Raw genomic sequence first — 11,702 nt, 5'->3', positions numbered from 1 at the left:
TACTAGGGTGCATTAATACTTATAACTTAAATAATGAAATAATGATTTATTTCCATTCTCTGCTTTAACAAATATAATCAAAACATTAACTCCAGAAATATCTGACCGCATATACAAGTATTTGTGGCCAATATGGAATTTACATGATGAAACAGGTTTACAACTAAATATTTAACTTAAGAAAAACAGATGCACAGTTACATCTTGTTGAGTGAATAGCCAATCGTTTAATTTAGAAGCAAAAACTACATACATCCAAGGTAATGGTATAAAATAAACCAATGAACTCAATTGATTTTAATAATATTTTATTACAAATACTATAACAAAAACAATATCACTACTTAACTATATATCTGAATTAAAACATCTTTTACTATACTAATAAGGCACAGTTTTAGTGATTGGATCATTTCTTTGACTGGAAAGATTCATAATACAGTTTGTTTTTTAATTCTTACAAGTTATTTCTGTACCTAACATCACAATTTTATGGCAACCCCAACATCTTTTAGATTGCCATCTTCAAGTACATGAGCTTGCTACTTATAAGATACAGTAGGAAATTGAATGCTATGTGTAAAATAAAGAATTAAATGTGTGTTTCTACAAATAATAGAAGGATTGGCTGTTTACAAAATTAACCATACTATTAACCACAATCTAAAACTTGTGAAAAACACACGGGGCTGTATATTTTTCTACAGTAATGGGAACATTGAAAAATTTTTTAGTCAGCAAAAAATAGTCCACAATTTTCAAATTAAAAATAAGAAAAAACCGGACATCACTATTTTGTGAGTGATTAATTATTTAATTTATTCTGTTGGAAAAAAATTGTTTCTGAGTCTGGCATATAAAGAAGTCCAAGTAGCAAATTTCAGTTTTACTGTTAAAAGATATAAAAAATCAAATACAATACATGTCCCAACATTTAGAAAAAATTGAAGTTTTTAAACTGCTATCCATTGTATTTTTATGCTCATGTATGAAAACCTTCTTTCATGATTAATAAACTTATCTAATGATTAGCTTGCTAAAATACTGATCACGTGCAACTTCGAAAATCAATCACAGACACACTAACACTAATTGCTGGTTTCATAAACTGTGAACTATCGACTTATAATTATAGCTATAAGTGGAACATTTTCCTAAAAAATTGGTAAGTATGACTAATAAAAGAAGTAAGGCTATATGATGTGAAAGGTAAAAGCGCTTGTATACAGTTTCATGCAATAATTTTCAATGATAACAATTACTACAATGTCATAACAGACAAACAAACCAAAATCCAAATTGAAAATTCCCTAAATTAAAAATTGCCTCACGAGTTTCTTTGAAATTGATTACTTATGACTGATTAGTTTTATCAAAGTAATGTAAACCTTATTATTTCAGAAATCCATAGTGCCATTAAATAGTGATTACAAATTTCTGAACTAAACAAGCATAATGATCTATGCGGCAAGTGCCAAAAATCAATAGCAGCGAACACGATAGTCAGCTGGGCCGATCAATTAGTTGTAATTTTTACAATGGGAGCCTCCTATTATCTGGAATACTATGGGACAGGTTTTGATAGGCATATTCCTACCAACAATAGGCAAACAGAGAGCGGATGTTGTATCAGAGTCGTTGTACAGCTATCGTGTAGATAATTATCCCAAGTTTTATAATTAGGGAAGGTTCGAAATAATATCTAATTTATTAGTGTATACTATTCTCATCAAAGCTGGTTACGTTTGGATAGAGGAAATCTAGTGGCGGATCCATAATAAATAATTAGTCCTCTGGAAATGCGCCCCTCTCTTCTGGTTGTGACGACACGAGGTAGCACCCACTATAAAAGTCTCACTAAGTTTAAGGAGGAATTGAGCACACACTATCAAGTTTTGTACAAAGTCTTAGCTGTTAAGATGTCTAAAAAACAGGATAAATATTTAAAAAAATAACCTACCTATAAGAACTGAGAGTAATACTTACATCTAAAGTACTAAAAAGTAAGTCAAGATAATTAAAAGTCTGGAATGTACTGTTGGCGAATCTTCGAAGATTACGTCATAAGTGTATTGAGACATTGTTACTGTCATTTTCACGCTTTTCTTGGCTGTTCAGTTCCTGTTGACCAAAGAAGAAGAATTTTTAAAATACTCTAACTTTATTTTAACTAACAAAATAAAATATGGAAACAAAAAGTGAATATGTATACTGTAGCACAAAATATAATATAATGCTAGTGAATATATACTTTCTATATAGACAAGACATGCAACATAGCATAGTATGACTGACTTTCTTGACTCTTACGAAATTGATTTGTCGGAATTAATGAAAATTACGTAAGGATTAGCTTAGAATTAGACAACCTACTTAATTAATTAATTTGCAACCACTGAATTTAATTATAAATACTGGATAGCATTGTATGATTGAAAAAGTTAAATCGCTACATATAACATGAACTTATATATAAAAAGATGTAAAAAGATTCTCCATAAAAGTGTTAAGATACAAACTACAGAGACATCCTGCACCAATCATATCACTCATACATAACTGTCTGAGAATCAATCAGATTTGATAAAAGACTTGATTTTGTTTACTAGTGTATTGCAAAGCATTCAAAGTGATCATCATTGATTTATTTAAACATATTTTACACCATGATTATTCCCAGTTTCTGTTGATTTATCTCAAAAATAAGCAAATAATTTCTCAGTTTTACTATGATATTGCAAATACATTAATTAGATGTGAAACTTTCTTTTGTTTCATAGTTCAAAATATTCTGAATTTAATTTGGATGAGGGTGAAATTTGATAATAAAGATAATGACCCTAAATATGCCAACCAACGGAAACTACCCCAAAAAAATCTGATTGTGTCTGAGGTTGAGGATTGGATATACAACAGATCAAACAACCGCATATTGCTTTATGATTGCTAAAATGAAAAGATTTAACAAACAAAAAAACTATCTGAAAACTCTGTATCTTACAAATTATACATCTCAAATTTATTGAATGGCTTTTGTTGTTTTTATGAACACACAGAGACATACTCTATCTTTGAAAAATTGACTTGACAATGTTGTCAAATAATGCTAAATACGGTACTAAATATAAAGACTTTTCTTTAGCAGTATTGAACTAAGAATGAAGGCAATCAAACTAGGACAAAACCATCAAGATCAAACTTTCCCTTTTTTCATAAGTTTGTATACTCAACAATATTTGTTAAGAGTTGAGTAGGACTTAAACATTAGTTTAGTAATATTCCACAATAACACCTTACACTTTACACTTACGCCTTACATTTAGGTGACTAAGAGTTTCTGCCTTATTCAAGTGTTACTTCTGGTTACCAGTCAGCCTAAAAATTCCCTTGTGCAACCATGTCTTTTATTTAAATTAAAATTTATAGAGATACATGGTCATTTCACTATTTTATCCAGCTGCTATGCGCTCTCAAAGATGTTTAAAATTCAACTCTTCATATCTGAAAACATTTGGTCTAACTCTTTAGCAACTGAATTATTGAACCTCAATACTTCATTCATTGTTGTTCCTTTTTCAACACAAAAGTCAATGGTTGCCATTTGATAAAAGTAGTTGGGATCAATACTATAAATACAAATACTCACTAATTCTCTTTCCAACTTTTTTTTCCTAAGGTAGTTGGCCAGAGGAGGAACAAAGAGATCAGGATTCAGGTCCTTCGAGGGTCGACCCCGAGTGGACACCAAGCCGCTGACTGCCAAGCCGACCAATAGTGTGACCACAAAACTTATCACTATATAGTATAAGTAGCTCACTCTGAACAGGTAGAAATATTCTGTGGGTCTGAAAAATTAAATTTTTATACAGTTATTGTATAGAGATGAAAAGCAATACTGAATTAAAATTCTTTAGTCTAATGGCATTACAGTGGGATGTGCAGTAATTGATGTTCTTACAGTAGTATAAAAATATTAGACCCTCAAAAAAATTATAAATAAGATTAGTCAATAGATTAATCTATGACAGAAACCTTCTTTTTTTGTTGTCACATCACAATTTTGGCTTAAGAAAATTGAAAATAACAAAATGTTAAAATCACCAGCTACTACAGCAAAATCACATGCAGGAGCTTTGTCACCTAGATATATAATTAGACAACATTAAGAATTCAGAATTCAGAATACAGAAAATTTAATCCTGCAAATTTTGGTATAGCTATTATTGGCCTATTTTATTTCAGAGGTAAAAAATCATTCTAATAATTTTAAGATCTTGTGCTCTTAGTTTACTGTAGCAAAACTCACCATTTACCAATTATTTTACTATAACAAAACTCACCATCTAACAATACCAGAATCAACACTTTAAAAATGTGCTAAATGAAAAACACGTGTTCTGCACTTAACCAATGCCCCATAGCTCATGAAATGGTGCCATACAAGCTTAAGAATAAGCTACCCCTAACCTCCTCTCACGAAGTGACTGTTCAAATCCATACAAATGAAAACAGTAAAATATTTTGCCGCTCCCTGCATTATGATACATTTTTACAGAAATTCAAATGCGAAAATAAATGTTTATTTTTTTTAAATGAGAGGGTTAAAGAATAGGTATCAAAAAGAAATGATTAATTAGGTACACTGTGCAATCACAGTAATTACTCTCATCAAGTGTTTTACGCTCACAAATTATTTAGAACTCAACATCTTGTAACAGTTAATGGTCCAAGAAGTTTGTAGACTTTTTGGAAAACAATACCTACCTAGTAGTGGTTTGAATCATGTGAGAATTTTAGATTTTCCTACTTACTTCAACACCCAACTTTTAAATAGTGGGCTTGTCTCCATTTTTAGTTGTAAAGCAGTTGCATATTTGCTTAGATCAAAATTTAAAATAGTAATAACACCTCCTTGATACTTACTGTCCCGTAGTAGTAACGTTGGAGGCCAGTGAGGTGAGGAGAGTTGTAGATGACACAGTAGCTGGACAGCTGTCAATATGTAAAGCGAGAGGAAAGTTTGGGGGCTTGGGTCCTCCAAAACCCATCACCAGTGCTATAGCAAGTCCAGTCAGAAGCCCTGCTAATGCTCCCTGTCAACATTATTGGAGTGTGTGTGGTTCTGATAATGCTCAACAATGAATAAATTATAGAACAACTCTTTATAATATAAGGGTAGACAAAAAATACTCCTTACTTCACACAATGCTGAAGTAATACATTTCAGTAATACAAGGTTTGGTAGGTAATACATTTCTATTACTTACCAACATTTCTATGCAAAGTAACTTTTTCTCAAATTTGCATTCTTGCCTAAAGTTTTCTAAGACAGGTCTTTTTTACACTGATCCTTCTACCCTATAAATAGTCAAGGCCACAGTAATTATTTAAGATACAGTTTTGCTTTGAAAATACTCAGTAAGTAATGAAATATACCAACACAACTACTGGTGACAATCACTGCAGTGACGGTCAAACAACGCCTTGAAAAATTCACTTTGTAAAGTAACTATAATATTTTTTGACAAAAGTGAATGGTAGCATTTGATAGCGGGTAAATCGATGTATCGATTAGTATGGAGTTTGGTACTTTTAGATCTTTGATAAAAGTCGGAGAGACGAAGAATATAGTATTTCATTTTCATTCTCGTCATTGCTTTGCTGTTATTTATATGCTATGCTTCATTATATCAAGGAATGATCACCCTAAGGGGCATCCTGATTATAACCAAGGATAAAGGTCAGACCCTTATTAGATGCTATAAACAATGCTTTCAAAAGACATTATGTTCCTGATCAACATCTGAGCATTGATGAAAGCATGATTTGGATGCGAAACAGGTGTTCTTTTGTGCGGTATATGCCTAATAAAATCCATGCATGTTATGGCATATAAAAGTTTGGTTGTAAATGCACAAAGCCTATATGTCATACATACTTCATTGTACTTTGGCAACGACTACTTGGAAGATATGCCAGGTGCATTCACTGAAAAGGTTGTCGTGGATCTTCTTGAAAAGTTAGGCCTGTTTGGAAAAGGATATAATCTTTACTGATAATTATTATACAAAAATTCCTTTGGTGAAAAGACCGTTGTCTGCTTAAACATTCCTAACTGGTACGGTCAATAAAAGCCATCAAGGACTACCTAAGGCAGTGTTGGAAACTCAACTAGGTAAGGAGGAATCTGTTTATTACAAATATGAAAAATTTGTGTGGTATAAACAAAAACTAAACATGAAACCTATATATATTTTCTTACATCAGCATATCATACCGAAAATGGTCCGCACTCGTAGTGGTCGTGAAGCAGGAAAACCTTTACTTATTTTATTGATAACTACAATAAACTAATGGGAGAAGTTGACTGTAAGGATAAGTGTTTATACCATGTCACGTTTGCCAGGCCCACCATATGCTACAGGAGACAGATATTTTTCAACCTGTTTGACGTGTCCATGTCCAACGCATATGTTTTGTACACAAAACAAATTGCACCTGAAAAACCCATGTCCAGAAAAACCTTATGCTAGAACTTGCAAAATCCTAGTGTAAAACTGAGCCTCAACAAAGTGCTGATTGCGAAAATCAAGAAGTTGGAAACCGCCTTGAACATTTACAAAACTGTGTGTTTGTGTATTATGTCCATCTGCATCTACTGGACCTAGTAAAAGGACTACCTAATGGTGTCCACCATGTAACATGCATCATGTACACAAGGAATGTTTTAGTAAGCTAAAACACAGATGGATGCCAACTTATCAAGGACAGAAGAGAAAACCTTCCAGCGAAAGTGAATCTGATTAGGCCTAGTGTACAATGTCAGTGCCCCAACCGAAACTAGATTTATCATTGTACATTTTTGTAGATACATTTTTATAACAATTAGAGATATGTGTTCACTATACAGAACGTGCTTAGTGGATAAATTAAATTTTACTTTTTCAAAATAAGAAGAAAATTTGAAAATTGCTTTTAACTTTTAAGGTATAATGTTTGACATGTAAGAAAATGTATGCATATAAGAAAACCGGATTCAGAAATATGGTTACTTGCAACATAATTTTGTACTTGAGAAATAATATGTTATTGCTAACTCTTGATGTGGTATAATACTGTTTCACTTACGGTGAAACTATTATTGTTGTAATATAGCATGTTACCAGGATAATGTCAATTTGTATCAAAATATAAAAATAAAAGTTTATGAAATATGTCCATCAAACTATTTATTTTCTGAAACTAGAGATGTGTATCAATAATTTATATATTTTGGAATTTTGATTTAGTACAAAAATACCACTTCTGTTGGTATGATCTCATCCCCCTAAAAAAATATATGTTTCAAATTTTCAAAAAACTTTACTTATAAAAGTATGCATAGTAAGAAAACAGACTTTTATGAAAAATTTATATATTACAATGCATAATCAAATAACTTTTAGTATATATTATTTTATAAAATACCTTAGCAAAACCTGAAAAATTGGCCTGCCAATAGAGGTAATTTAGTTGTCAGTCCTTGGATTATGTTACGTCTATATTGATGGATAATGTATCACTATACTATAATATAAGAATATATATATATATATATATATATATATATATATATATATATATATATATATATATATATATATATATATATAAATGATGATATATATAAATAATACAAAGAGATGTGGGAGAATGTGAGTTTCATAGAATCCTTATACTCATAATTTCCTTCACTTAATAATACTACTCAGTTCAACATGAAAGGTAAAGCAAAATGATCTTAATATCCCATAACATGACTGAGAGAAAAGTCTAAGTAGCTCATTGATAGGACAATTTTTTTTTCTTTTACTATTTATAAGGGCATAAAACACGGTTATCAATGCCCGTAGGGTTAACGGACACCTACACTTTAAAATATGGTGTCACGTTATCAGTGCAAGGAATAGACAGCGGATCGCTGTGTCAAAGAAAATTATCACATTAAGACAATGAGAAAAACAACAGCAGTGAACAGAGGACTAAAACTAAATAACAAAAATTAACCGAGAGGCTGTAAAGGGGCCCAATAGTTAAAATATGTCAGATAAATAATAACGATAATAAATATAACAAATTTCTAATGCTAAAACAAGGTAAGTTAGTGAAGGTAGGTTGTAAAGGGACCCCCTCACTAATAACAAATAAATAGAAGGACAAAAGTTTATACAACTTAACAGGTACTCGCTTTGATCAAATCTTTGAGATAAGACTCGTTCTTCTTAAGAATTCAAAAAGTTTTACAATGACTGACTCATCATCCCCCAACAGATTGCTTAGACTTGCTGGGAGCTGACAAGATTGTCTTCGCATTGCATAGTCACGGCATTCGACCAAAATATGTTCGACACTCAGAGCCACTCCACAACGTGCACACTCCGGGGGATCCCCACGGCTCATGAGGTACCCGTGAGTCAGCAGCGTGTGACCGATTCGCAACCGACATAACACTACTTCCTCTCTGCGGTTCTCACGGATGGCTGTCCCCCAGGGAGCTACTGTGTGTTTTATGGCTCTCAGCTTGTTGCACACCGTCCGAGACCAAGAGTCACCCCAAACTCGTCTTAACTTCTCCTTCACCACTGGCTTTAGTTCTGACCATAGCAGTAAAAGGAGGTAGCTCATGAGCAAGACTCCTACTACTTCATGTACAGTTATAAATGGAAGGTTCTTGAAATTTCGAGTAATTTTGGCTTCTACAGAGTAGGGTTCTGCAGTAGTAGGGTTTTATTCTCGACAAAATTAATTAGACCGTACATTTATATTACAAAGAATATAAACAGCCAACAAGCACAATATGGCATACTATGCAATGGTAGAATGTGGAACAGCAAAACCAAACAACATGCAAAAACAATTTGAAAATGGCACGAGCAATGTGTTACACACAAAACATACACATTATGATTTGAACACAGGATGCTACATACATAAAACAACACAGATAATTCCTTTTCTGAGTTTTATTATTTAATGATAAAGGATTTGAAAGTGTTACACACATTCACCATTGTTAAATATTTATTCAATGTAGTGTTTCTGTTTTACCATAGAAACACTTAACAATAGAAAACTATGTCCGTAACAATCCTCTCAACAAAACAAAACAATATAAATAAAAGATAAAACTTTAAACTACACAAATAAAGGATCTGATTAAACAAATTATGTGTAAGGTAAACGACTTGCCACAAACAGATGCCATGTTGTTTTCTTTTCAGTGAGACACTTTCCTAAAACGAAATGGAACACTGAAAAAGAGTTTATAAATCTTGTTTTTAAATAGTGAAAATCTTGTCCATCCAATATAACAATCTTAAATTATGATTTATGTAAAATGTTTAATATCGCCTTATTTAAATGGCAGAGGTACTTATTTTAAATTTACAACGGTGTAAAGATTACTCACAGGTTCGTTGGCAAAGGGGAAGAAGAGGCCCAATGAGAACACGCCAAAGATGGGTCCTCCGACCATGCCAAAGATGGAGAGAGCAGCCTGCAGGACTCCTCCAAGCAGTTGAGACAGGAAGGCCATGGCCAGACAGACTACACCATACGTGAGGGCCAGCAACTTGGAGATGAAGGCACAACGTGAGGTTGGGATCTCAGAATCGGTCCAGAGCCGATACAGAGGCTACAAGTAATAGTTCATTAGCCAAAACGGAGCTGTAATCTTTGTGACTAAAGGTAAATCATTATCCCGAGGTGCACCACATATCATGTAACATGAAATTGCAAGCAACATTCTAAGACTATAGCTTATTTCATTCTCGAGATATCCTAATGAGAGAAATGAAATTTTAAAGGTACCAAGCAGCAGAAGAGAAATTTCGACAACCTACTGAGTGATAGGCTTCAATTAAATATTTCTCAAAATATCTTACAACTAGTTAGCCAACATAAACACTCGGCCAAATCTTATAGAGGGACATGTCCATTATCAAACACGACATTGCCTATGTAGAAATGAAGTTATATCCAAAATTTCAAGTCAAATCTCAATTTGTTCTTGAGATATCTAACGGAAATCAGACACTTATTCAGAGACAGAAGAGGAATTTTACCAAAACTCTTAGTGATACCTAAAAAAAATATACAAAACTTAAAATTTATAGTTCAGTACATTATCGAGATACCACTCTGAGTTATAGGCTTTAATAAGGCTCACCCAAATCCCACGAAGGAACATCCACCACCATAAAACGTGATGCTGCATAAATAGAAATGAAGTTTTGTGCAAAATTTCAAGGTTTTTCAAGGTTTCAAACTTTAGGTTAATTTGTGCTAGAATTATCATGTGGACAGACAGAGACAGAAATTAGAATTTTACAGCTTCTCAAGTGATAGGTTTTTCTAACACTCTGAAACTAATTACAAGTGTAGTTCTATTTTATTAAGTAATGGAAACTTACAACAAATCAATACATTTATTAAAACTTACACTGTGGTATTATCCTGAACAAATCTGGCACTGTCCAGGAGATAAGCTGAGCAGTATATATACAAACCCTAATCTACCTTACATACAGTTCAGAGATATCAGAGACAACATGAACCCACCTACATACTTCGACAAAGTTCCATCTTAACAAAACCATACCATAACAAAAATAGTTCAGGTTTTAATAGGCCTACATAGACTTTTTTAATGCAAGCATTGCAAACATATTTTCTCTGGCTCTAGACACTTAATCACCATAACTCTTTTAGTAAATTGTTAAGAAATAACGACACTATAAAAAACATTCAATAGCATACTTCACAATCACAACACAAAATTTGTTCAAAGTTAAATTATCATCAGCTAGCCATACAGGGTGGGTATTTGGACAAATGCTGAAAGTAGCAACTTTCAGTAGCTTTACCTAGCTGTCTGATTGTGATATAACTATTATTTATGATTATGATGATTTGTTTTAAGTGAAGATAAGAAAAATATGAACTGAGAAAAAATTAGCGTTTGATATTTTTAACTTTTTTGCTGCACTTCCATGTCAACCTCAACCATAACTAGTGCAGCTGACTATTGATTTCATTTTTATGAGAAATTCCTCTATTGATTTACACAGTGCTAATTGGCTCTCAGCTCCTATATTAGTCTTGATAAATGTTACATATTCTACATCGGTTATCTTTTTGGGTTCACGTTTTGAGTTCTTTTTTACTTCATCAAGTTGTATAAATTTTTAATTTGATGTATAAACATGTGATCCCTCATCATTTCTTTTTGTTTTCATGTTATCTAGGCACAGTTTTTCTTTTGTCCACATTGGACAAAATCAGCATGCAGATGTTTGGCCAGAGTGAGAATATTTTGTAAAAACCTACACATCTGGCCTTTGGATAGCTGGATTACAACACTATTCTATGGGCGTGTCATGAATGTGGTTGGTAGACATTAAAATCCACTTAACTTAATTAATGATTGTAGTTTTATTACCAATCCACCTTAACGTAATCTTCCAGTGTGACGGCAGCCAGAGAGTTGAGACAAGCCGATACTGTGCTGAGAGAGGCAGAGAATATGCCGGCAACAAACAGCCCAGACAGCCCAGGTATGTCTCCCATAGTCTCTACCACAAACAATGGCAAAAGCTGGTCTTTACGTGCAATCCTACCGGACCTGGTAAATTTATAGAATAAAAATAACTCCTTATTGTCAA

At 32.8% G+C, this 11,702-nt stretch overlaps 1 protein-coding gene across 2 annotated transcripts in view; it reads right to left on the bottom strand.

The window, feature by feature from the left end:
* Positions 1-291: 291 nt before the first annotated feature.
* Positions 292-11,702, bottom strand: part of LOC124360129 (putative sodium-dependent multivitamin transporter) — a 31,949-nt gene continuing 20,538 nt past the window's right edge. The window contains exons 7-11 of one of the 2 annotated variants that reach the window (XM_046813477.1): positions 11,488-11,662; positions 9,449-9,673; positions 4,924-5,093; positions 3,647-3,845; positions 292-2,121 (exon numbers count right to left, since the gene is read on the bottom strand). In XM_046813477.1, the coding sequence (XP_046669433.1) occupies positions 2,062-2,121; positions 3,647-3,845; positions 4,924-5,093; positions 9,449-9,673; positions 11,488-11,662 (829 nt within the window). In that variant the 3' untranslated portion in view covers positions 292-2,061. Of the gene's footprint in view, positions 2,122-3,646; positions 3,846-4,923; positions 5,094-9,097; positions 9,273-9,448; positions 9,674-11,487; positions 11,663-11,702 lie in introns of those variants that run through there. The other variant, XM_046813475.1, reaches the window with a different exon arrangement.

This window comes from Homalodisca vitripennis, chromosome 4, assembly GCF_021130785.1.
Source record: "Homalodisca vitripennis isolate AUS2020 chromosome 4, UT_GWSS_2.1, whole genome shotgun sequence".
Classification (NCBI taxonomy): domain Eukaryota; kingdom Metazoa; phylum Arthropoda; class Insecta; order Hemiptera; family Cicadellidae; genus Homalodisca; species Homalodisca vitripennis.
Note: the sequence above shows the minus strand (reverse complement) of the source record. Positions and strands in the feature narration are given on the sequence as shown.